This window comes from Podarcis cretensis (genome assembly GCF_951804945.1).
Source record: "Podarcis cretensis genome assembly, chromosome: 2".
NCBI lineage: Eukaryota > Metazoa > Chordata > Lepidosauria > Squamata > Lacertidae > Podarcis > Podarcis cretensis.
This window is the reverse complement of record NC_137171.1, coordinates 79,775,328-79,802,105: the sequence shown is the minus strand read 5'-3', so window position 1 is coordinate 79,802,105 and position 26,778 is coordinate 79,775,328. Positions and strand designations below refer to the sequence as shown.

The 26,778-nt window shown below is 42.6% G+C and overlaps 1 protein-coding gene across 5 annotated transcripts in view; it reads right to left on the bottom strand.

Moving 5' to 3' along the window:
• Window positions 1–26,778, bottom strand: part of CFAP92 (cilia and flagella associated protein 92 (putative)) — a 56,188-nt gene that overhangs the window by 20,188 nt on the left and 9,222 nt on the right. For all 5 annotated transcript variants that reach the window (XM_079964966.1, XM_079964962.1, XM_079964963.1 and 2 more), the window contains 4 exons: window positions 25,797–25,922; window positions 22,250–22,352; window positions 6,746–6,921; window positions 2,509–2,673 (listed from right to left, as the gene is read on the bottom strand). In XM_079964966.1, coding sequence (XP_079821092.1) covers window positions 2,509–2,673; window positions 6,746–6,921; window positions 22,250–22,352; window positions 25,797–25,922 — 570 coding nt within the window. The remainder of the gene's footprint in view (window positions 1–2,508; window positions 2,674–6,745; window positions 6,922–22,249; window positions 22,353–25,796; window positions 25,923–26,778) is intronic.

The following is a 26,778-nucleotide window of genomic DNA, read 5'->3' as shown; positions in this document are numbered from 1 at the left end:
CAGGGGGCAGGGAAGGTAAAGGACCCCTGGACAGTTAAGTCCAGTCAAAGGCGACTCTGGGGTTGCGGCGCTCATCTCGCTTTCAGGCTGAGGGAGCCGGCATTTGTCCACAGCCAGCTTTCCAGGTCATGTGGCCAGCAGGACTAAACCACTTCTGGCGCAACAGAACACCGTGACACAAACCAGAGCGCACAGCGACACCGTCTACCTTCCCGTCACCTATTTATCTACGTGCACTGGCATGCTTTCAAACTGCTAGTTTGGCAGGAGCTGGGGCAGAGCAACAGGAGCTCACCCCATTGCAGGGGCCAGCAGGGGGAGCCCACATGCCAGCAGCAGAACTTCATATTGCACATGAAAACAGGGTGCCAGAAGAGGGAGCACTCCAAAGGAGAAATAGAAGGCAAAGGCTTTGCAAACCTCACTTGCAACCACAAGGCATGGAATACTTTTAGCATTCATTGTACTACATCTGTTACAAGTATGCACTAATCTGAACAGAACTGAAGGGAAACAGCCTGTATCAGTAGTAGTGCAGATTTGCTGAACAAAATTACAAAGCGCAAGAGAAACTGAGAGAAGCTCTGAATGTGCCAGAGCGCCGTCCAATTAATGCATCAATGCCCTTGAAGCCTCAGCTTCAATTAAAAGCAAAACGTCCGGAAGCATGCAGCAAAAAGATAATTTGTATGTAAGCTGTCAGCTGAACCAGCAAAGCAGCATGCAGTCTCAGGGGGTTGCTGCTATGTACCTTGCATTCCTAATAGAAGTGAAATCACCATGAGCTTTTACCTTTCAGGCTTTTGTAGTTTGGGCAGCAGTGATGTCAAAAAAGAAAGTGCACATCTCTGCAAATTGTATTAGCTGAACCATTCAACAGCACAGCAGGCAGGCAGAATGTTCCTATCACCCAACATGCAACATTTTAAAGCCTTATTGAGGCCGTATTTCCTGTAAGCTGCTATATTTTTCCTACATGGAAATATACAGCAGTAGCTAAATTGCATGCACACTGGCTGCAGGAAGAAGAAAAAAACCTTGTGCTCTTTATGTGTATTTTTCTATACAAAGATTTGTTTGGTGTTGGATATATGAAGCAGCTCTAAGATTAACCTGCACCTCTTAACCTGCACTGATCTGAAAGGGGGAAAAAGTTCTTGAACTGCAGCCTTTTAACTATATTTAAAAATTTAAAACCCCATAGACAACCTTTTCCTGACACTTTATTTTGACAGTTTTTGCAAGAAGAGTTATGTTTGCAAACACTAAGAAAAACCAAAAGGAGAAATCTCAGTAATTTTAATGTCTTTCTTAATTTGCAATACAACAAACCCTTATGAGGGCCAGTCAATTCACAAAACCACTATTCCTGTTACTGGCTGAGTCCAGACAGGAAAATGTACATTAGGAAGTGGCAATCTGAATCCTTTGATCATAGAACTCCCACGCCTGTTATCCTTCTAACCAATACAGCAGCTGTGCCTGTACCTCTCTGCCTTAACCTTCTCATTTGGAGCCTCTGAGCATGCACAATTCCACTTCTGTACAGAGCTTGGCAAACTGCCAGCACTAATTAAATACTGACAGGAGTAACATGTTCAACTTCATTCATAAGCAGTATCGCAAAGGCAGGGGTAGATGATAACTGAGGGGAAGTGTCACTCAATTGTCTACAGCAGCCTTCCCCAATCTTGGAGTCCACAGATGTTGTCAAAGAGCACTCCCCCCCCCCATCTCCACTCAGCCTGGCCAACCGTCAGATATGATGGGAGTTGTAGTCCAATGATATCTGAGGGCTCAAGGTTAAGGAAGTCTTGTCTACAACATGAGGAAATACCCCCCCCAGCCTCACTCACCTTTTGACTTCCCCCCTCCTCCAGCTATTTTAAATTTTGAAAAGTTTGTCCTTCCTTTGCCTTATGGGGGTCAATTACTAACCTAAGTGTACACAGATGGGCTGGTAAGTCAGTTCACGCTTGTGGATTTGTTGACAAGGCTGGTCTACTTCGAATCCACAGAAGCATTCAGAACTCACTAGATTTTCAGCACAACAAGATGCCATCCCCTTTTCTACTCACAGATATATACATGTTATGTTCTGACTTTACAGACAGGATGTACTGCTTCGGGCTATCTGAATTTGTCCATTTTGCACACTCTCTTGGCAGAGCCAGTATTTGTCCCAGCACTTACAATGCAGCTTCTCACAATAAAACAAGCCACCCCCTCATTCACCTCTGTGACAAGCTGCTCGAGCATTTGACAATACCAAACTACATAACATCTAACCCAGGCTTCCTCAACCTCGGCCCTTCAGATGTTTTGAGACTACAATTCCCATCATCCCTGACCACTGGGTCCTGCTAGCTAGGTATCATGGGAGTTGTAGGCCAAAAATATCTGGAGGGCCGAGGTTGAGGAAACCTGATCTAACCACTTCACCCTGCAACCTTACCCCCCCCCCCCGCAAAGTAGTGGAGCGGTGGGGGTGTGAGGGCGGGGAAATACCTGACAAGAGGGGCATGAGGTTCAGCTCTAAAAAAGCTATTCCAAACTTCTTTGTCAGAGATGTTGAAGCTGCAGCTTCTTTAGTAGTGGATTTCTGGGTGCTCGATGCAGATCTTTTTTCTAAAACTCGTGAGGGTTTCTTTTTTTCTGGTAACTGGTGGTGCCCTGAAAGAGAGCATATATTTCAATGGTCAAGTGTCTGATAGAGAACAGAATTTTATCTGATACCATCCATCAACATTAAACAGTACTGGTTTGATATATTTAAGAGAGCAACTGCTTGACCTGAAAAAGGCTGGGAAATTAACGCCTAGGCCATTAGCCGGGTTCAGCTATAAGTGACACAGTCACACAGAATCACCTGCATTGAACACCTTGCTGCGCTTGGGTAAAATAGCTTCATCCAGTCTGCGACCAGTTTTCATGCACTTGCAGCCTTACCCACTGCCCTTGCTTCGCAGGTGACCAGCGTGTGCTGCCATGCACACTCTTTTCCTTTCAGCAAGAAGGAGGGAAGAGAATGATCTCGACACACAACTTGATTTGTGTATCTCTGGATTCAGCTGAATGTGTTGTGAACAGGTGTATGGATCTGAACTTATTTCTACGGTTTATCTCTGTAGATCATAGCGTAAGTGTAAAGGTTGACATAACTTAAATACAGTGGTACCTCGGGTTAAGAATTTAATTTGTTCCAGAGGTCCGTTCTTAACCTGAAACTGTTCTTAACCTGAGGTACCACTTTAGCTAATGGTGCCTCCCACTGCCGCTGCACGATTTCTGTTCTCATCCTGAAACAAAGTTCTTAACCTGTGGTACTATTTTTGGGTTAGTGGAGTCTGTAACCTGAAGTGTCTGTAACCCGAGGTACCACTATATGCCATGAGATTCACCATCATGAAACTTGCTTGACCTTGGTAGAAGCCCAATACATCATCTCAAAATGTGCCATCACACCTTGTAAAGATCAGCACATGCAAATTTAGTTGCCAAGCACAGCCTATTCAAGCTCCTGAATGAGGGCCATCAAGACAAGGGTAAGGCAGAGAGCACACAAAAAGATGGCCAGGTCCTGTCTGGTTCATTTCTCTCTAGGAAATTAAGAGTTCCTTCAAACTCTTAAATCTGCAAGATGGGCAAGGTGAGAAATGGGCAAGGGGGGGGGGAGAAGAGAGCCAGGAATGAGTCACCTCAAAGCCCCTCCCTCCCTTCCCTACTAAGAGGCATTAGCTAACCCCCCCCCCCCCGACTTTCAATAGTTAGCTGGCTATCATAGCTATCCCTAGCTCCAATGAGAAACTCTCTTTTTCTCTGTGCTCTCAAGGAACAGCACGTGCCCACTTCACTTTAAGGTATACTCTTCCCTTTCCATTTCTTACTCTTAGTGTGGGCGCTGCTGGCAAAACTGTCTCACCCACATTTCTGTAAATAACTTCACTCCTTAGATAAAGGGGTGTGGCTGGGTGTATTGTAGGAGTTGCTGCTTGCTTAAATTGCAATTTTGCTTTCTGAAGTAGCATTTATGTATTCTATTTCGTATAATAAACCAATCTTTCTTTATTCCTTTGGTGTGAGATGTTCTTGCGGGCATAAGGTTAAGGGTTATTCATAACAAGCGCATGTTGTAATTCCAGCAAAAGACCTTAAATTTCTCTTTAGCATGTAGGTTCAGACACATACTGTTGCAGTGTTAATTTACAGGAAGGAAATAAACTTTGAAGAAAGCTACAAAACTTGTTCTATGCACCTGTAGCTGTCTGTCATTTGTAGTGAAAGTTAAAGATTTTGCTCTCTACATTTTCACATTAGTTTGAATTTTACTTGATTTTATTTTCAAAAGAGTCCTTATGAGAATTCATCAGCATTTTAGTATGAATTTTTCCTGATATGCGTATATTTATATGTAATCTTGCCCCACAGACAAATTTTTGGAAGGAAATTATCCAGAGCACAATGGATTTTTGTACGCCATTTTCATTAATATATGACTCTATATGCATCCTTTACCCAATATATACAATTTCCACACATTAGTTGGTTGAAAACCCGCATTGTAAGTTTCAGAGAAGTGTGCCTTTCAAAGCATGGGTGTGCTTCAGTTCACATATTGTTTCAGAAAGTCCAAATTAAGTACGTTCTCCTTTAAATATGAACTGAAATGAATTTCTTCCCCATCCCTACCCTATGATTCAGATGAAGAACCATGATGTAAATTATTATTGTATCTTTTTATTTTTATTTTAAGTGAAAACTTAGGGACAATAACTACAGCACAGTAAGCAACTCTGGGAGAGAACCGTCCAATCATGTCTCAGCAGGCTTGAATATAACAAGCAAGCAAAACTCCCCAGAAAAGTGTGTAAATGCTTATCAAAAGTGTATAGAAGAAAAGGCTCCAACTGCCTTCGATGTAAAGGAAATAGCAGCTTGAAGATTAAGACACAATGTGTGGAACTGATCTCATAAGTCACGGGTCCCTGGAGTCATGGGAAAGAGGGACTTAAACAGAGCCACAAAACAAACAAGCAGACATGGCGAAGGGCTGAGCTTCTCAAGCAGAGACGCCTGCTGCAAATCTGCATGCGTGAGAGCAGGCTACAAAATGCTCTCTATTCTCTTTGCTTTTGCGTCAGATAAAGGAAGTGTCTGACCCGCAGCAATACTGAGTTCTCCAGCGTTAGCAGGCTTCAACGCTGACTCTCGGGTCAGGAATCAGAGCAGGGAAAGTGTCACTGAGAAACAGAAAATTGCAGGGAGATCCCACCAAAAAAACCAAAAAACCAGTTGCATAGAATGGGCTACTTGACAGGATCACCACAAGAACAGATTTCTAGATTATTCAGGGAATGCAGTAGCCACTCACAAAAGTGTGTGACTATTTGTCAGATTGTAATATAAATATCTTGCACCATAATAAGCTGTCAGACTATTTGTCCAATTAGCCCTGTATCATCTACTCTGACTGGCTGTCCAGGGTTTTAGGGAAAGGTCTTTTATATCATCTGATGATTCTGAATGGAGATCCCAGGTATTGGACCTGGGGCTTATTCAGGCAAAGAACATGATCCATGACTTTAGCTACTAGCCTCCATGCACGAGGTGTAGGAACTTTTAAGTTTTAAAGTTAGGGGCAAGTTCTGCAAGTGGATGAAGATTCCAAGGTCAAGAGTCTATGGTGTCACAGCTGGGGATTCCTAATCAGTGGTCTCAGAGTTACAACAAGCCCTGGATAAGGTTCAGTATTGCGGCAAGGAACCAGGAGCCTTAGAGGAGGCTGAGGACGAGCTGTAGGCACCATGGGTGGGTATGGCCTCTGATGCCAAGGCTGAATGAATCCTGAGCCCAAGGGAGAGATGGCACCTCAAATGCCAGACAGAAACCCACCCTATCAGAAGGCAAGGACGCCATGGAAGTAATATCCTCCTATTGAGCAGACCTCCAGATGAAGACAACTGGCAGGAGTCAGCTGGATCTACTGTGTTGTTCCAGCAACTCCAGCTCAAAAAAGCCCAGTGCCTGGCTGGAACAGGAGCTGGAACAAATGTTTTTTCAGCAGCACTGTGACCAATCTGACTGGTTAGATTGCATCTGAGCTTGGACTGCCCAGGACCTGGTCATTGCCTATGCTCTCGACTGTTCACAGATCAACTTGAACATGAGTTTGACTGCCCTGACCTTGCCTCTCACCTCAACTCTTGTTTTGGACTCTGATGACTTGGGCTCTGACTCCAGACCAGCCCTGGATACCACTTTTGCACAGCACAGTCACACTTGAGCTTTTAGTACAGCTCTTCAAATCCTACTCATTACCCCCATTTCTATACCACAATCAGACTAAATTAGTTGAGCTAACGTTAATTCCTATGGGGTAGGGGGCAGGGAACAGACCTAAAATATTTTTCGTTTTTACGTTCTGCCACCCAAATGAAGGCATGTAACACACACAATTTAAGAATGTTTCATCAGGTGTTAGCTTGTGGGGGAATGTATTGTTTTGAGGTTTTGCATTATTTGTTGAATACCCCTTAATAAATGACCCAGTGTCTACCTATTGCATAAAACATTTGTCACCCATTACAGGCAAACTTTCCTCCACCGCTACCCTATTATCTTAAGTGGTTTGCTATTTCGCCTAAAGCTACAATCCTATATACAGGGTTTTGGGAATAAGCCCCAGTAAACTCAGTGGGACTTTAAACATTCATAGGATTCCACTTGACATCCTTTCTGCACTCACCTCCATCTGGTGTCTCCTTCCTTTCTGAATGCTCCATCGTTTTTCCTATATTAGTTTTCATAATTGCCGAGGCTTTACCATGAGGTTTCGAATGCAATTTCTGCTTTATAGCTTTGGCTTCCTGTAGAGTTCTTTCTTTCAGGGAAGAGGGTATGCTCCCAGAAATACTGACTGCACTTGAAGAAAAATAATTGTTTTTTGAAAAAAAAAAAACACGTCAGAGGCATTTGGAAGATTAAAAAAAGATACACAGCAACGATAGAAAAATGAAATTAAACTCAACACAGCAAATTGTACAACCAAGGGAAACATCACAAACTTTTAATTATTTTAAAAGATGTAGCTGCCGTTATAAAACTATGTACATTGTAAACCAGGGATGGGGAAACATACACATGCGATACTACAGCTTTTGTCTGCTTTAGGACGGGCGCATATGAGAGGGCTGCCAGTTGGCTTTAAAGTTCTCTTCATGCAGCAAACCATCTGCATACAGTGGTGTGCCAAGGAGATTCTCTCTATATACCGTTTCAGTCTTCCAAAAGAAAGCTTTTCTGGTGCCACAGAGGGGAAACATCCGTCCTTCCCTTTGGGAGGCCCTGCACACAGACAGCTTGCCATATAACGACAGCCATGATGGGGATGGCTTAGCGCCCTCTCAGTCGAACGCATGATGCCTCACTGAGCACAGGACAGAGCTCTTAGGTTCTAGATCTAGATTCTGCCTTCAAACATCTCCAGTAATCTGTCCTATCCTACACAGGGTTGTGGTGTCATCATGTATCAATGGTACTTCTTTCACAAGGAAATGTTTTGCACTAGCAGGGTGTGGTGCGCTTTGCTTACAGAACAGACCCAACTTTTTGTATAAACCCTGCAACTCTTTGCTGGAGGATGACACACTTGGATCTTTAAGGTGGACTAGGAATATCCACGGGCTTTTCAAGCACTAGTTTATACTTAGAAAGTGAAGTCATCTACAATGCTATTTTCTGTGCCTTTTCTACATGCCTAATCTTCTATATTCCTAAATTACAGGTAGGTAGCCGTGTTGGTCTGCCGTAGTCGAAACAAAATAATAATAAAAATTCCTTCCAGTAGCACCTTAGAGACCAACTAAGTTTGTTATTGGAGCTTTCGTGCGTACATGAAGTGTGAATGCACACGAAAGCTCATATCTTTTTTTTAAAAAATAATGTTTATTATCATTTCTAAAAGGTACAAATAGCAAAAATACATACATAAAAAGGAAAAAAGAAAAAAAAAGAGAAAAAAAAGAAAAAGAGATTCCACCTTTTAAATCCCATTTTCAATAGCTTCTTTTCTGGACTTCCCCACGCCTCCCCTTCTTGTATTCCATTTCCCATATTTGTTCAGCAAGTTTTTACCTTAATATCATCACTTATTTTAGCCATTATTTCAATGTTATATTTACTTTAGTCTAATCAATGACACTTAAACTATATACCTTATTCATATATACGAAAGATAAGAGAACAGAAAAAATCAAAAACAAAATAAAAATACTTTTCCTAAGGTTGTCCCTGGTTCCCATCCACGAATTCCCCATTTTATTACTAATGAATGACATAAAAAAAAGAAAAGAGGATTTTTACACTACATAGTGAAAATCAGGCCCCCTTCGGGCTCCCAAGCCCTCCTTTTCCATCCCCGGTTTCCACCCCAAACCTAAATCCGTAAGTCTATCTTTTTAGCCCGGTGCCCTTACGTCCGAGGCTCTCAAGTCCCCTTCAGTCCCTCTCAGCCGGCTTCTTTGGAAATCTTTTATGTTAAATACCCAAACTCGAAAAAGTACTTTCTCAATACTGTCAGTGATTTTTTCAACCAAGTCAAGTTGTTTAAATGTGAAGCTCCGTCTTTGTTTCTTAAGTCCATACATCCCAGCTAGTCCAACTTTCACTCTGGTCGGGTTTGAAATCATCTTGATAAGTCCTCGGCTCTCATTTGTCTTCTGTATCACTTCGGCCGTCCCTTGTTTAACAAGTGTCTTTTCCTCCTCTTCTTTCTTTAGTTTCATTTCTTGTCCAGCTGCCCGTGTTCTGAGTATCAGGCCCTTTTCCATCTCAGTAGCTATATTTTCTGTAGGTTTCGACTTTGAAGGGCTTGTAGACCAAACATGACCTTGCTCATACGTCTCTTGCAGCTTTCTCATGAGAAGGACCAGCTCTTGCAGCTCTGCTCGTATTTCCCGACGTATTTCCATCTTGTAGTGTCCGTGAATCCCCTCTAGAGGGATTCTTGTTACTTAGTATTCCTTTCACTTCCGACCCAAAAATCAATGTTGTTTGTATCAATCTTCCTTTGCTTTAAGTTACTTTATATCAAAATAACCGGCTAAAGTTAAAACTTTCAGTTCTTTCCAAACTTTGACAGCTAATCTGACAGCTGTCAAAGGCTTCCTGTAAGTCCACCACAGGCTCTTTCACGAGTTACTCCCGGTCTCTAGAAAAGTGGTACTTAATCAAAACATATAAGCTCTTGCCCTCCAGCACGATAACTTGATCTTTTAAAGTCCGTGGAATTAATATCTTTTATCCAATCACCAAAGATAACCACGACTCTTCTCACAACCTTAGTTGGCAGATCCTTGCTGTTAGACTGTTTACAATGGGGGTGAGGCGGACTTCCTCTTTTCACCTCCCCCCGCTCGTACCAGATCCATAAACGAAATAATTTAAAAAGTTCGGTTCCAAATTACTCACGGGTTGTTGTTCTTAAATTTAAGTCCGAATTTTAGACGGAAGAAGTCAGCGCTGTCCGGCAAATGGCTTGCGGCTTCACTCAGCGGGGGAAGCAGAGGACTCACAGCACCACGCCGCTCCCCGGCACCCGTTCCGTAGCCTTTAAAAAGGCTCCTTCGCGGGTCGGGAGGGCGCTAACGGTGCCCGCCGAGTCACCACGTCCCCGGGCATTCGCGCCCGTGGTTTTAAAGGGTCCCCGTGTCGCCGGCACGGCAAGACCCAGCCCCCGTTGAGCAGATTCCCTCCGGAGCTCGGAGGGAATCCGCCATTAGCCGATCGCGCTAACCCGGAAGTCCCGAAAGCTCATATCAATAACAAACTTATTTGGTCTCTTAAGGTACTACTGGAATGATTTTTTAAAAAAAAAAATATTTTGTTTCTAGATTCCGTTTTCCTAAATAAACTGTATTTTTTGCTTAACTGGCTTCTTCTGGGTGGGTGGGGAAAGGGGGAATAACAAAAGGCAGCTCCTCCATTCTGCCACTGGGAGCATTTTGTGAATGGAGCTTTGGTCACAAGGCCCTTTCACCAACAACTAGAACCTCAGGTTCCAAGCCATAATTTTGCCATTAATAATCTTTAAGGCTAGACAGTTGGAAGTATAAAAAGCCACTGGATAAGCAATTTCTACATTGCTCCTCTGACACCCTTGGAAGGAACTCCTTTGGGAGAAAGGATACACTAGGCATGGCAATCTGTTGCTCTAACAGAAGAAGGCTGCCATTCTGTTTAATGTTAAGAATTTTTTTTTAAAAAAAAAAAACCACCTCAGAACATTCTCCTTGCCTTTTTGAAAGCGGATATATTGTCAGGATATAATGAGACAATTAATAAGGTGTGTGCTATTAAAATGTTGGATTCTTAATTAACCCATTTAAAAAATTACACATGCCAAGGGAGGTCTCAGTTTTAGATATTGCTTTACAATATTTTGGAACAGTGATGGCACAGGATTGTTAAAAAGATTCTGATAAAAAGCTCACTCAGAGCTATATTTTTATTGGCGATAATTAATTATGTAATTAATCATCACATGACATTAAGTAGACTACTCGTATAATGTAGATGAAATATGACCAGTGTTATGAGATTTTGCAGAAACTGACACACCAAATAATCAAGTGAAAATTGATTTATGCTAATGCTAGTCAAGCAAATAATTATGCCAGGCAATGTGTGGAATAGCCAACGTGAATGGAGAATAACCTATCAGGCTGGCTAACAGCGACCCAATACCAAAACCCAGCAAATTGTTCCTTCAAAATGTTTAAGCAATCATCAGAACAGTCAAGTTTTAGATTCCTATTCAGGCATTGATGATAAAGAGACATACCGTATGTCTAATGCGATTGAAGGCTCAACTAGCTGAAAAATTGAACAATTATTGAAATTCTTTCTGAAGCACAAAACCTAACTAGCATAGTTAAGGGGGAAAGAATGGTTAATGGCCAATATTTTTAATACTGACCTCTAAGACCTCTAAAACATATGTTTTGGGAGACAGCTGTGCTGGCTGGGGTTGGTGGAAGCATATGGAAGGCACCAAGTTGGCAAAGTCTGCATTAAAATGTGCCTCTCCTAAAATCCCCTGTCATTCTACATCCATTCAATTAGGGTTGCCAACTTTGTTCTGGCAAAATACAGGACAGGGCAGGGTAGAGAAGTTGGAGGGCATTCCCCCCTCATCTGGCACTGATGTGAAAGCAATCCATTCTGATCTATTGCAGTCTTACAGGATGCCCCCTCTGGAATTTCACACACACAAATTTCTAAATCTGTCTGCTCTTGGCTACCTAGAGCTTAAATATGGCTCAGTTAGTAGAGCATGAGACTCTTAGGCTAGATCTAGACACATCAAAGAAGCGATTCAGCTAAGAACGTTGTAAACTTCACAGAGGGAAATCCCGTTGGCGAAAAATGGGATTCCACAGTGCCATCTGGTGTCACAGTGTTATAACGCACATAAAGCACTTTATCTTTACGAAGGTAGCAGAGTTCTTAATCTCAGGGCGATGAGTTCAAGCCCCACGTTGGGCAGAAGGTTCCTACATTGCAGGGGATTGGGCCAAAGGACTCTTGAGGTCTCTTCCAACTCTACAATCCTATGGTTCCTATAACCGTTTACACACCCCTTCAAACACATACATTTGGAGAGGATTCCTAACATGGGAGACAGAGAGAGTGTGTGTTGAAATACAGGAAAAAACTGTATCAATACAGGTCATAGCATTTTACACTGAAAAATGGGACAATCCTGTATTATACGGGACAGGTGACAACCCTACATTCAATGAATATGTATCAAGGGTGAGGCACTAATGCAGGCACCCCCAAACTCGGCCCTCCAGATGTTTTGGGACTACAATTCCCATCATCCCTGACCACCGGTCCTGTTAGCTAGGGATGATGGGAGTTGTAGTCCCAAAACATTTGGAGGGCCGAGTTTGGGGGTACCTGCACTAATGCAAAAAACATCCCCTCCCACCCGACCTTCACTGTATGGCCGAAAAAGCCCTACTTCCTGCACATACAAGCAGAGGGCTCCCTCTGAGTTTGGAAATACCAGTGCTCCCAACACAAGAGAACTTGTTATATGCACAGGGACCTTTGTATGAGAACTGCAGCATGCACTGCCAGGACCAGTCTAAGCTACACAGAGCAGCACTCTTACACATACAGGGAACAATGCAGATGCAAGATACCACAAGAAGCAATTCTGTAAGTGGAGCTCAATTTAAAAGGGCATGCTTGAATCCAGCATTATCCCTGCATGCTAAGTACTGTCAGTGACTAAGACTTTCACATTCTCTGGCAGGCTAACCAACCACAATCCTACATGGTTGGTGTGTGTGTCCTCAGTTAAAAAAGGTAAAGGTATAGGACCCCTGATGGTTAAGTCCAGTCGCAGACGACTCTGGGGTTGTGGCGCTCATCTCGCTTTACAGGCTGAGGGAGCCGGCGTTTGACCACAGTTTTTCTGGGTCACATGTCCAGCATGACTAAGCCACTTCTGGCGCAACGGAACACTGAAACCAGAGCAGCACATGGAAACGCCATTTACCTTCCCGCCGGAGTGGTACCTATTTATCTACGTGCACTTTTTGGCGTGCTTTCGAACTGCTAGGTTGGCAGGATCTGAGACCGAACAACGGGGGCTCACCCGGCCACAGGGATTTGAACCGCCAACCTTCTGATCGGCAAGCCCAAGAGGCTCAGTGGTTTAGACCACAGCGCCACCCGCATCCCTTGTGTCCTCAGTTACTCATGCATTAATTACACCTAGCTTGAACTACTGCAATGCTCTCTACGGGGCTAGCTTTAAAAACAGTTCAGAAACTGCAACTAGAAGAAAATAACACAGCTGCCAGAATCTTCTAGGTAGTTGGAACCTATTACACAAATCCAGTTTCAATTTAAAGTGTTGTGTTAACCTTTAAAACTCTTGAGTTGCCTGTGGGTAGCTTAATTTAAGGATCACCTGCCAACGTGAACCTGTCAAAGCCCTGAAATAAGCATCAGAGTCTCTGCACTCCAGCCTTTTAAATAACCCGTTGGCGAATACTAGGAACAGGGCCTTCTTAGGGTGGCAATTCTGGAATTGTTTCCCTTGGGTGGTCTGTTAAGCATACTCTCTTCCTGTTTTTAAACAGGTGCATTTTCTTGTCTTTATTTTTAATTGTTTTTGTGTTTTCAAGCAGGTAAATTTTAAAGCTGATTTCCATTATTTTTGTGCTGTCTCCTTTAGCCTTAATGCTTCTTTGTTCTGTACCATTTTATTTAAATTGATTTTTAATCTTTATTTTACTGTAGTCGGAGGCTGGGGGTTTTTCTGGCAAATCACTTCAGGAGGACTAAGTGGGGTATACAATAAAATAACCCTTTAAAGGTCCACAACAGTGGAAGGGACAATGCCTAAAAATAAGCAAGATGTTGAATTGGCTCCCAGCACTGTGTGTCACCTTAATGTGTGCAGTCATACAAATTGTTGAAGTCATGAATATAATGCTACCATAATGGGGTTCAGAACAAATCTCTGAACAAATGCAGGATTCCTCTGCACCCTAATCTATTTTCACAACACGTGGCTATCTTCCGGTGGATGAATGCATATAATTTAGGATTATAACAACACGCCACAAGTCAAGTGCAGAAATTAACAAGGTGCTCTCTTTCACAGTACAATTCCAGAAATCTGCATTTTTAGTATGCCCTGAAATCACTGAACAAGAGATTATATTTTATTAAAGGACTAGCACAACTTGAATGTTTTATTTCTAAAGGCACAACTCCCTCATAAATTTACAGCTCAGACATTCTGACTTAAAACACCTGGGAGAAAAGCTGTTTGCTTTTTTAAAGGATTCAAATGTCATATTTGAAAGCCATAATCTGTCTAATTTATAACCATATCATGAAGAATTCTTTTTCATCACAAAGCTTACTTTCAAGTCAGATCCAGCAGTTAACACTTTAATTATATGAGGCACAATTTATAACCACATAATGAAGTATTCTCATTCACACCCCAAGTGATATGATGTTACTTTATTTACAGGCAACAACAACAAAAAGAGACTAGCATTCAAGACCACAGGACCATTCAGCTACTCACAACCTATACCATGGGCTGCATCCAGCAATATCATCTGATTTATTCAAGGACTTCTGCTTGTGCAAAAGAACTACTCCTCACTCTGCATATTTCTCAGATATGTTCTGGGTGTCCTCTGCCATTCTCCAGAGATGATTTGAGAGGCGTGCAGAGGAGGCCTCTTGAAGGGGAAGTTCTGCCAAGCAGAAGTGGAAATGGAACAACTGTTGAATACAACCCTAAATCACCAGTATCAGAAAATATATGCAGGCAGACGAGATGAAATTAATCAAAATTAATCTCTTCTTGTTGAAGCCAATTGTGGAGCCACACCCATGCACTCAGGACTTCCATTAAGTCCATCAAAGCACCAGTGTGGTTTAGTGGTTAGAGTGATGGACCAGCACCTGGGAGACCAGGATTCATATCCTGATGCAGCCATGGAGCTCCCTGAGTGACCATGGGCCAGTCACTGTCTCTGAGCTAGCCTACTTCACAGGGTTGTTGGTGGATAAAATGGGGAGGGGAAAAACCATGTGTGCTACCTTGAGCTTCCGTTGTAGGAAAGGCTGGATACAAATCTGAATAAATAACTTTCCCCCTTTCTAGACACATGTATGCATGTGTGCAAATGCAGGCATTGCTACAGGACCATTATGGGAAGCAGGGGGCCTGGGTGTGCCTTCCACACTAAGAGGTAAAAAGGTAAAGCACCCCTGGACCGTTAAGTCCAGTCAAAGGCAACTTTCAGGCTGAGGAAGCGAGCATTTGTCCACAGACAGCTTTCCGGGTCATGTGGCCGGTATGACTAAAGCGCTTCTGGCACAACGAAACACTGTGACAGAAACCAGAGAGCACAGAAACGCTGTTTATCTTCCCACAGCAGCGGCACCTATTCATCTATTTGCACTGGCATGCCTTTGAACTGCTAGGTTGGCAGGAACTGGGACAGAGCAATGGGAGCGCACCCCATTGCGGGGATTTGAACCACCAACCTTCTGCCCAAGAGGCTCAGTGGTTTAGACACAGTGCTACCTGCTTGTTGCACTGTTGTGTGTGTGCTTGCAGAGGAAGGAAGAACTTATGTGAATCCTCCTGGTATAGGTGCTGTAGCAATGGTTAATCCAAACACATTTGATAAGAGGGACTGCAGTATTATGATGGCTTTTGCATGTTTCTTAAGGTACCTCGAAACCTTGCCCCTGAGACTTCCAGTTACTTCCTTTACTAGTGGGAGCAGAGAAGACTGAGCTGGGGTTACAAGTATTGCAAAATCAGAATGAAGCGTCAGAAACATGCTGCAACTTACTTAACCATATTTGATATGCTAGAAATGGCCAAGAGTTGACCAGTGTAGAACTTCCCCCTATTATGCCATATAAAAACAAATTATTTTCGTGTGAAATATTGCAGCGAATACTTTAGCATTTCCACTTGGCAAGAGAAAGCCAAGTCTACCCCCTTGTGGCCCACACAGTTCTCATATAGAAGGTGTTTGAATAATTCAAATGTGTACCACAATTAGGCATTAGTCAAAACAATGGTAAAATCAGTTCTATGCCTCAAGAGCGCCCTAAATATAAAATAAAACCTACATTTACTGGTGGATATAAACTATTACACAGGTAGGAAATAGGAAACATTACAATTCAAAGCTGAAATAACTATGGTGGTTTCATTTGCATTAGTGGCAGAAATGAATCCTTCCTACAGCACAGTGTTAGAAACTGAGGTATGAAAGCTAGGAGCTAAATGGCACCTTAAACCTAAGTTATGGGTGCAACAACGGAATAGGTGCACTTTTTTATAACAAAAATACAAAGCTGAAAATGAATGAACTGTAACTAAAATCTGATGTTCATTTTTCACATGACCCAGTCCTCATCTGAAGCCTTCAAAAAACAAAGCCATGCTCCCCCTGCCTGCCTCCCTCATACTCTTAAGAGGCTTCCTTCTGCAGTCTTCAGAGAGTGGTTGGAAGTGGGGAGGCAGAAAAAGGTCCTCCTTGCCTTCCAATTTACAGACAAGCCCTGGATTCTCCCTACACCCCATTTCCTTCATGTAAACAAATCTTTTTGGCACCACAATTAATGCATATTAAAGGCCTATACAACTGATGGCACAGACACCCATCTTGAGTGTCCAGTTCGCAAACCTAAGACTTAAGTGTCCTTCAATGATCCCACTCCAAAATTTGTTTTGACTTTAAGGATCACTGTAACTGGCTAGTGTATTTCAAATTAAAAGTACATCATACATTAAAAGTACATGAAACAAGGCAACTAAAACCTAAACAAAACATGTTGGGTTTTACTTAGGACGAAACCCTATAGAACTTGGTTGGAATTTACTTCTGAGTAACAATGGCAATTTTAATCTGAAATCTTCGGCACAGAGCTCAGAAACTGCTCACGTTTATGAAATTCCCTGTTGCAAAATGCGCCTAGAACAATGGGAATTTCAAATGCTGCTGCAACAGGCCGGAATACTTCTGAGATGACCAATAATAAATAAGAATCTCCAGGTGTTGCAATTAAAGCAAGAAGCTAATAGGTACACGGTACGTGTTACAACTGTCACAATTAAGGATTTATTGCTGGGCTTCTTAGAAACAAATTCTCACCTGCCCATTACAGGCAGAACACTAGAGGTTGCAATACCATCTGTGGGAGTTTACAATCCCACTGAGATTTTTTTTGCTGGAGCTGAAAGGGGAAGAAAAACCCTGAAATACTGTGGTTGAAATGTTCTTCATCCCCCATGCACACCAAGACTGTGTGCTAAGACAAAAATAGCATTTCTGTCCAGGAATGTATGTTGTTCGCCAGATGTGATATTTGCAAGACTTTTTTGTGACAGTAATCACCGGTACAGAGTAGCAAATTTTTTCTGCTGGCACTCAAAGCACTTTTATCAATTTAAGAGTACTGGCAACTCATATTTTACCCCCCCCCCCCAAAAAAAAAAAAAATCTACTGAATATATGTAACAAAATTGTGGATGTGATAGGGCTGCAGCTCTGACTTTTGGAAGACCAAATTTTCGTGATCACACATTGCAAAAAAATTATTTAATTGTTATCACCAATTATATCAATTGCAGTACAATGTCAATATTCTTTTTTTTTAGCTGATTTTTTCCCATGACTAACTTAACTGACCCAGAAACTCCAGCGGGTGCAGAATGCTGCAGCGAGACTCCTTACGGGGTCTTCGCTGCGAGATCACATTCACCCGGTGCTATACCAGCTGCACTGGCTCCCGGTGGAGTACAGGATCAGGTTTAAGGTGCTGGTTTTAACCTTTAAAGCCCTATACAGCCTAGGACCCTCGTACCTACGGGACCGCCTCTCCTGGTATGCCCCACAGAGAAACTTAAGGTCTTCAAATAAGAACATCTTGAAAGTCCCAGGCCACAGAGAAGTTAGGCTGGCCTCAACTAGAGCCAGGGCTTTTTCATCTGTGGCTCCGACCTGGTGGAACACTCTGTCACAAGAGACTAGGGCCCTGCGGGACTTGACATCTTTCCGCAGGGCCTGCAAGACAGAGCTGTTCCACCAGGCCTTTGGCCAGGGCACAGCCTGACTCCCTCCCTTGGCAATCTTCGCAGAGCTCTGGCCCAATGGTGGCCAGTGGCTTGAATTTAATTAATTTTATAATGGATGATTTTAGAGTGTTGTTTGTGCTGTACATTTATACTGTTTTATTGTTGTTAGCCGCCCTGAGCCCGGCTTCGGCTGGGGAGGGCGGGATATAAATAAAATTTATTATTATTTTATTTATTATTAATAAGGTACCCCACCTATGAGACATCATGGCGGACATTATGGTACCTGACTTCAGGCTCACAGGGGTTTGTTGCTTGTCCTATTAGGGTGTTGCCCACAAGCCACTGGTCTTGCAGTTTTACTGTGGAAGCAGCAGGCTGTGTGCTATGCCCTCCTTAAGATAATTATTTGGGCAACAGCAGACCAAGTCAGATCAGATGCTTCCCATGTGCACAAATTCCTAGAAGAAAACTGTGGACGACCGCTGTGTTGACACGGCAAAGTAAGGCATAGTTAATAGGGGGATGAGGCTTGTTTTATTTCAAACAAGCATGATGTGAAGCAAACCACAATCCCCACTTCAGGCATAACACTGAGGCAGGCATGATAGTTTTATTGTTCCCACTAGTAGTAGGGGAGAACTGAAACAGGAACCATCCCGACATTCACAGTCAACTATTAACTATGACAGCACCATAGTTACTGTGTCATGCAAACTGGGCCAGAGTGCGCCTCCAATGGCAATGGCCCCCTTGCTATACATTTTCAACTGCCCACACTTAGTTACTGGTGACACATCAATGGCCAGACAGAAAAAGGCTTTTAGCACTCTCCATTTCAAAAAAGTGTCCCTGCCCAATTGCCTAGTGTTATTTCTTCCTAACTATGTCTACCTACACAAGAAGGTATTTATAAGCCTCACTTAAAATGTACCCATGCATTTTTTGTCAACCAACTTGCTTTCCGATATCAGTGTCCAGAACAAGACATAAATGGTAAGCGGCTGGGAAGTGGCTGGGGGAAACCCAACCAGATGGGCAGGGTATAAATAATAAAACTATTATTATTATTATTATTATTATTATTATTATGAATAAGTCCCACTTCTGCTCTACTTTCCTTCCATCCTGGAAACATCTAGCAATACAAAATTTGCAAATGATGCTTCTATCTACTGTGAATTGCCCCATCACATATGCAGAGCTAATGATGTGAAGTACAGACAAGGAAACCTGCAGTGTTTTGCATTATCACATTTTACCAAGCAAGGAACCAGATTTATTAGCTACTGTCCATTAGCCTTTCTTCAGAAGGTTTAGTTCAGTTTTTAGTTTTGTTCAGTGGAGGATGCTCTTACCTAAGACCATATCCCACACTTAGTGGAACTGAAATGTCATGTCTGGCATGCCTTACCCTACAAACTGCCAAGAATAATGGTTCTTGGAATATGTTAGCTAGATGAGAGGAATTAGACATATACAGCAACTTGGATCAACTTGTACCAAGCCACTTGTGATTTATGTCAATGCCAACCATCTGCCACCATCCTCCAATTATAGAATCAGGGTGTCCTGCAGTGCAAAGCATCATTAATAGTCAAAGAACTATTAAATGAACTTTAAATAGGAGTTTAGTTTCTGGCACTCTATCCAAACATTTGTGCCAGCAAATCTGCTTGCAATGACAGGGGAACATTCCTGTGATGGCCAGTATAGCATAATGTGTGATGTTGCCCTGATAAAGACAACATTTTGTTTGGCTGCAAACCTTATGTCTGTAAGGTTTTTGGACATGCCAAATCTACCACACCCAAGTTATCTGGCAGTAAAATGGTGTAACTCCATTTTCTAAGTACCAGTCAAAAATAATGTAACTTGTATTTTAAAAATGTCTACAAAAATTGGACTCGTGGGCTTTTCTTAATATGCTTATTATCATCCTGTGAGACTGTTTTCCTACTGGGAAAATAAGAAGAGAAAATTATTGAATTGGCATGGACTTCAAACGGCAAGACCAGGAAATGGGTATTTAGTCTACAAAGCAGGAACTAAGTACTGTTGAAGAAAGGAGACGCATCAATTCAAGAAATCTTAAAATAGCAGCAGGAGGAGATTAAGCACACTGTACAATTTTCTCAAAAATCAAAATAAGCTTAACCCCATGCAACAAACATTTATATTACCCAGTGGCTTAAAGTAGTATTTTACATCAACACCTCTGTCCTATGAACATTATTCAGCTGTTTACTAGGAATCGCTTTCCAAGTTGCAACAGATAGCAGCAATCCATGGTCCTATGCACTCACCTGAGCTTCCTCACATCTTTCCGATTCAGAAGCCCCTTCCCCTGCCAAACTGCATTCAAGCTTCCTTTCACCTAATAAAAGCCACTTTGTGGTTCAGGGGGAGAGCCGCTAACGAAAAGGATTTACAAGGCACCAGATGCACATGCAAAACCTGCCTGAATGTCTATTAGCAGCTTCTCCACAATGCAGTCAATATACATTGCGATAGGCTGGCAAGATAGTATGGGTGGGGAAAAAACATTTTTATGCTAAGGATCTCTCTCAACTCTCATAAAACATCTCTTGAAATAAAACCAGTCATGTTACTTGCATACACTCCTACAGTGTGGCCGTCATCAAGCTGTATTTTACAGCACCCTATCAGCTGGGTGGCTGACAAGGAGAATAGCACTACAATAAATCTGAAGTACAGGAATGTGCCTGAAATGAAGAAGATTTTCAAAAGTTCAATTTCCCCCTATTTTCCCAAGAAATTAAAGGTCATCTGAAAATGTCAAAGGAAGAAAGTAACAAACGATAGCCAGCTCTGTAATCTATCCCAAGATGCAATGATTAAAAAGTGAGCATGTTATGGCTGCTGCCTCTGTCTCTTCATCTAGCTACCAACAGAATACTTAGACTAAGTGCAACCCCGCCTCTCCCGGCTTCCTTCCCTCTTGCTTTTTCCAGATATCAGGCCCTGGCCAAGCTTGGAGTCAGACTGCCACTTGCCCATCCTGGTAGAAGCAGACTGAGATCCGAAGGGCCAGAGGTAGATAACATAGCCAAGGAAAGACAAAGGTCATGTTCCACATCACATAAACCAGGGATGTCCAACAAGGTTGATCGGGATCGACGGGTCGATTCCCGGGAGGTTCTGGTCGATCGCAGGCTCCTTTTCCTTTGCTTGTGCCTAAGAGTATCTGCCCCCGCTCCCTCACCCCACCCTCCGTTTCCACATAATCGCTTGAACGGGAGATGTAGTTTTGGCTATGAGGCAGATTGTTTCCATAGCGATCTTTTGGTGAGTGACTAAACCCCTTTTCCCTTTACTGTAGTCTGACATTTCCCTCCCTAAAAAAACCTCAGCAACTTTGGCCTGAACCCCCCCCCCAAAGGGGTAGATCACTGTCAGTATTTTTTTCCTGTGAGTAGATTGCCATCTCTTGGGAGTTGGACGTCCCTGACATAAACCAATAGCAAGGGCTGGATGCAGGTCACAGACAGGCTGGTAGTAGCATAAACACACTGGACGGATGAGGCAAGGACAGGCAAGAAGAGAAGCCTGCATAGCTATTGAGCACAACATGTTGCTCAGACTCAAACAAGTGATACAGAGTCAAACATGCACACATTGATTCCTTAAGCCATCTGGCTTGGCCACAATGATGAGCTGCATTATCATTTTGAGACATTACCAGGTAGTATCAAGAAACTACTTCAGTCTCCAGAAGCTGCTTTAGTGGCACTGGGAATATAAAGCACTTGGGCCCTGCTTCCATGAGCCCTCGGCAGTTTGAGTCCCACACTGCCTTACAAAAATTGTGGAGAGGCACATGAAAGCAGCCACTAAGTGTTGCACTATGGAGAAATGGTACAGAGCTGGTGGCAGCAATCAGTCCTGGCCCCCTTTGTGCTTCCTGGATTAAAGTACTGGAGACAAGAAGAGATCCATTAATAGGGTATGTGTCGTGACCCACCACTGGAAATATTGCAGTTTGGCTGAGGACTTGGATGAGGACAAGTTTTGTGCGGCTTCCTCAAGGGGAGAACCACCAGTACTTTGGGCCCTCCCAGCTAGAGGAGACAGCCTTGCCACCATCCTCTGCCTCAGAAAATGAGGCACTACCTCTGTCTGCCCAGACTTGTAGAAGCTAAAGGCTACAAGATAAACCCCCTTGCTTTTTTTAAACCAACAAACTTAACTAAGTCTAGTGCTTTGGCAGCTTGCCAAAGGGGAAATGTTGCAAATTAAGACGGTAAACAAGAAAACAAGAGTTTAGTAGTGACAAAAGCTGTTGACTCAATTTATATATTTAAAAAGAGACAAATTTGCTTGTTGCAAAATACGTCTATATTGGTCTTGCATTTTAAAGCTATAAGTACTTTGCAATCTTAAACAAGTTCTATAGATGTCAATGTCTAAGTATAAATTACAGCCCCAGGTTCTTTTGGGAGTAGATAAATCAAATCAATATATAAATGACATGACATGACATCTGGAAAAAAACAGCTGACTTCAGTTTCTTTAAAGAAGTACGTACATGCCCCAGTAGAAACAGAAATTGTTCCAATAGCCCTATGCCCTGGAGAGATTTACCTCAGCGAGTGAGCTGGGGCACTCACAATAGATTTACGGGAAGTTTTTTGTTCAATGAAAGAGTCTTCATCCAGAGGCTTGCTTGCAGCCGAACCAGGAGAACCTGTAACATACACAATACTAATTAGGGCTGCACTGTTTGATTAACTGGTCATAGGTTTATTAATTTAAAAAGCACTTAACTGGCTAAAAGTAAAAGTTTTTATTTTATTTATTAAAGTTCTACACCACCCTTCATCTGAGGATCACAGGGCAACTTACAATATAAAAACACAAAGATAACAAACAAAAAAAGAACCACTAATTAATATGGAAGACATTTTTAATGATAATGATGATGATGATATAATAATAATAGTACATCTAAAACCAGGAGTTGGAAAGCACCATTGTAAAGAGGCATTCTTATGGAAGGCCCATAGTTCAGTGGTAGAGCATGTGTACTGATGAAGAAAGTCCCTGGTATTTTCAGGCAGGCCTGGGAAAGACTCTTGTCTGAAGTTCTGGAGAGCCGCTGCCAGTCAGCACGATGATACCGAACTAGGTGAACCAATGGTCCTCTCTTAAATAGGAGAGAATGTATTTTCTAAGATGTTGCCTGCTATGAGACAGGGCGCATTTTCTCTTTGAAACTAGAATCATCCCCTTTTATATTTTCAAATTTCTCAACTGAGAGTTAAATAATGTCTTTTCTTCGTGAGTTACCTTTAGAAAACTCAAGGTACACAAAATTTATCTGAACAGCTCTTGAGTCATTTCCAACCAACTGAGCCCTTATGTCCCAGCCCAATCACTGGGATCATCTCGAAGATCACCGCGAGTTGCCCCCCGTATTACAAAGGCCCACCTGGCCTCAGCCGGAAATCAGGCATTTAGTCCCTGGCTGTGGAACACTATTCCAGAAGTCACTCAGCAAGCATCCTCACTTGTGACTTTCAGACTTTTGAAGACTTTAATGACTACAAGCCTCTGCAGTTGTTTACAATTTTCTTGAACAGCCCATTTTTTAAATTATTGTTCTGTATTGGTTTTAAATGTTTTTATGTTGATGATGTGTTGCAAGAGAATGGCATATACCGTATTTTTCGCTCTATAACACCTGACCATAACACGCACATCGTTTTTAGAGGAGGAAAACAGGGGGGGGGGGATTTCTGAAGAAACAGTGGGTGTATCATTTTTGTACCTCATGCTGTGGCCACAGACATGTGATCTGATGGTGAATTTGGGGTGACCCAATGCAAAGATCCTGAGGATCCATGTGGATCCATGCTTTGTAACCACGTTTTTGCACCATTGCGGCCCCAGGCAACAGTGGGTGCGTGATTTTTTTGGTGCAGGCTGTAGCCATGGACATGCTATGTGATCTGATGGTGAATTTGGGGTGACCCAATGCAAAGATTCTGAGGATCCATGTGGATCCGTGCTTTGTAACCACGTTTTAAGTGGGGAGGGAAGGAAAAACACAGAAGGGACAAGGAGCACAAGAGGGGTGTGCAGAGAAGCAGCTGGCTAAGAATGCAGGAGAGGGGTTTAACAGGAGGGAGGAAAGGAAGGCAAAAGTTTCCCCCCACCCACCCAGCCACCCAAGCCAGCCCTCTCTCTCTCCCCCACCTGCATGTTTTCCGGCTGCCTGCGAGTCCCTAAAATGCTTCCCTGGATGCAGCAGCACCAGAGCACGGAATGGAATTAGAAGGAAGGACACGATCCTTTCCTTTCCCCTCTGCTTGCCTGGAGGGGAGGGGATTTGCCTGCTCTTTGTTCCGTTTGAGCAAACAGCAACCGAAACAGAAGCGGGTGGGCAGTAAGACCGTGAGGCAGAATGCAGGAAAGCAACAGCTTCCTCTCTCACGCGATTGGATTTTTGCCTGATTTTTGCCCCTGCGCTCGGGACAATCGGCTCCAGGGACCACACATTCGCTAAATAACATGCACAGACATTTCCCCTTACTTTTTAGGAGAAAAAATCTGCGTGTTATAGAGAGAAAAGTACGGTAAATACTTCCACAAATAAATAGGAGCAATTGTAAATGGACCATTTACAGATACATACTTCATTGATGCAAAGGAGGCATTTGACAGAACTGAGTGGATGTACCACGTGAAAATTATGGAAACACTTAAAACTGGAATTAATCTTTAAAAATGAGTGAATTATTTTACACAACTCCAAAGACAAGGTGGTTGTTAATGGAAATATAATCACATTAATTCTCTGCAACAATGTCATTTGTCTCCACCTTTACTTGCTTTAGTTACAAAACTCTTGGTACAGTGGTACCTCGCAAGACGAAATTAATTCGTTCTGCGAGTTTTTTCGTCTTGCGATTTTTTCGTCTTGCGAATCACGGATTTTGGAAAAGCTTCAAAAATCACCAAAGTCTTCAAAAACCTCAAAAAAGGCTCCTCGAAGTCAAGTCGCAACTGCACCCCCTGAATGCACAGTTTTAAGAAAAAGGAAACAAACTTGCAAGACAAAGGAAACAAACCTGCAAGACGTTTTCGTCTTGCGAAGCAAGCCCATAGGGAAATTCGTCTTGCGAAGCAACTCAAAAAACGAAAAACTCTTTCGTCTTGCGAGTTTTTCGTCTTACGAGGCATTCGTCTTGCGAGGTACCACTGTAATGAGTTGGGATGGATCAGAGTATAAACGGAGTTAAAATGGGAGAGCAAGAGTGCCCCCCATGAAGTAAGGTGTGGTGGGCGATTGCAGAAGGTGATAGCAGCCAAACTTTGGAATATCCTCTCCAGATAAATACAATGATGCCATTTTGTAGCCAGAAAGATCTTATTTTCCCAGATTTTTAAATCTGTTTTAGCTTTAATCTGTTTTTACTTTCTCCACAATTTTCATGTTTATTTTTATTGTTACTGAACTTTCATCAGTTATGAGCTGCTATCAGAACTGCGCCATAAAAGAGACTATAAAATAATATCTTGGATCTGGTCAGAGTTTGTCTCCCACAAATGAAAGGCATCCTTCTCTCTGCAGAAAGCTGTTGATCCAGTGGAGAAATGCCTCTGATGGAGGAAAGGAGGAGAAAATTTTGGCTGATTCCTGAAGGGGCTACAGATCTGCTCCAGAGGGTTGGGGAAGCTCCTCGCCCCCAAATAACATGGAGATGGCACTGGGGGAGTAGGCAAATCAGCGAAAGACATCTCTACTTTTCCAACAATAGGAGCAAGTCTGGATCCAACCCACTGTTGTTAAATACAGTGGTACCGCTGGTTACGAACGCTTCTGGTTACAAGCTCCGCTAACCTGGAAGTAGCTGCTCCTGGTTGCAAACTTTGCCCCAGGATGCGAACGGAAATTGCGTGCCAGAGGCGCACGCGCAGCAGGAGGCCCCATTAGCAAAAGCACCCCTCAAGATAAGAACGGTTTCAGCTTGAGAACGGACCCCCAGAACAAATTAAGTTTATAACCAGAGGTACCACTGTAACATGTTATACAAGTTCAAAGGACAATGAAGGCTGAAACACTGAGATGGCTCATAGTTTCTGTTGAACAGTCACATAATGTAGCACCATGTTCATACTACTGTACCTGTTATAATGCCAATTGTTGACTTCTCTGATATGGGGGACACTTCTGGTGGTTTAATTTTTGTGTAACTGGCTTTGGGTTGACATTGTTCCAAGAAGTTTCTTTGAAGCGAAATCATATTCTTTACTGTACATTGAGGGGAGGAAAGGTAAGAAGAAATTACATTCAGGACTCATGAGTTTGTTAATATGTGGTTACCTTGTCATGTTCTCATTCATTTATTAGGCCATAGTCAAAAATAAACTATGGCTTACTATGAATGAGAAGTTTGCTGGTTTGTTCCTATCTTACTACTCAGAGATGCTGTTTGTGTGTGTTGGGGGGGGGGCACAAGCCCTGGTTCACTCATAATACTAAGCCAAGCCTTCTGGTTGTTTCTTCCAAACAGTAGAGCAAAAGCAACTGTACCATGTTTTATTTCTGAATATGGATTAATGTTATATGTGAAGAAGGCCCAGTATCCAGTTTTTCTGATTCACCTTACAAAGCAATCATCCCTGAAGCCTACCAGGCTATGTTCCCAACAAAACCCTAAATAAGAACAGAAGCTTTCTGGGGTGGTTTCTGCAAAGTAAAATATATCTATACTAGCAAAGGCTCAAGAGTTCACGAACAGATATTTGCATGGGAGGCAAGTATACTGGGTATTCAGGAGCAGAATGGAGGAGGAATCCGTTTTAAAACTGATTTTACACATGGAATCTGGCAGTTCCGAATTCTGCAACTTGCAAGAGACCATCAGCACCTGTGGAGGAATCTCTTTTCTCATAAGGTTTTAGAAGAAAATTGGACAAAATCTGAAAAGAATATTTCAACTAATTTGGATGGAGCGTCAATATAGTCTTGCATCTAGGCAGTGACTAAACTGAGACCAGCTCAGGGTTAACCACAGCAGCCTGTGCCCTCCAAGGACATTCTTCAGTTATTTAAAAAAAAAAAAACCATGCAAAATGGGAGGAAAACCCATTTTAGCAATGTCACA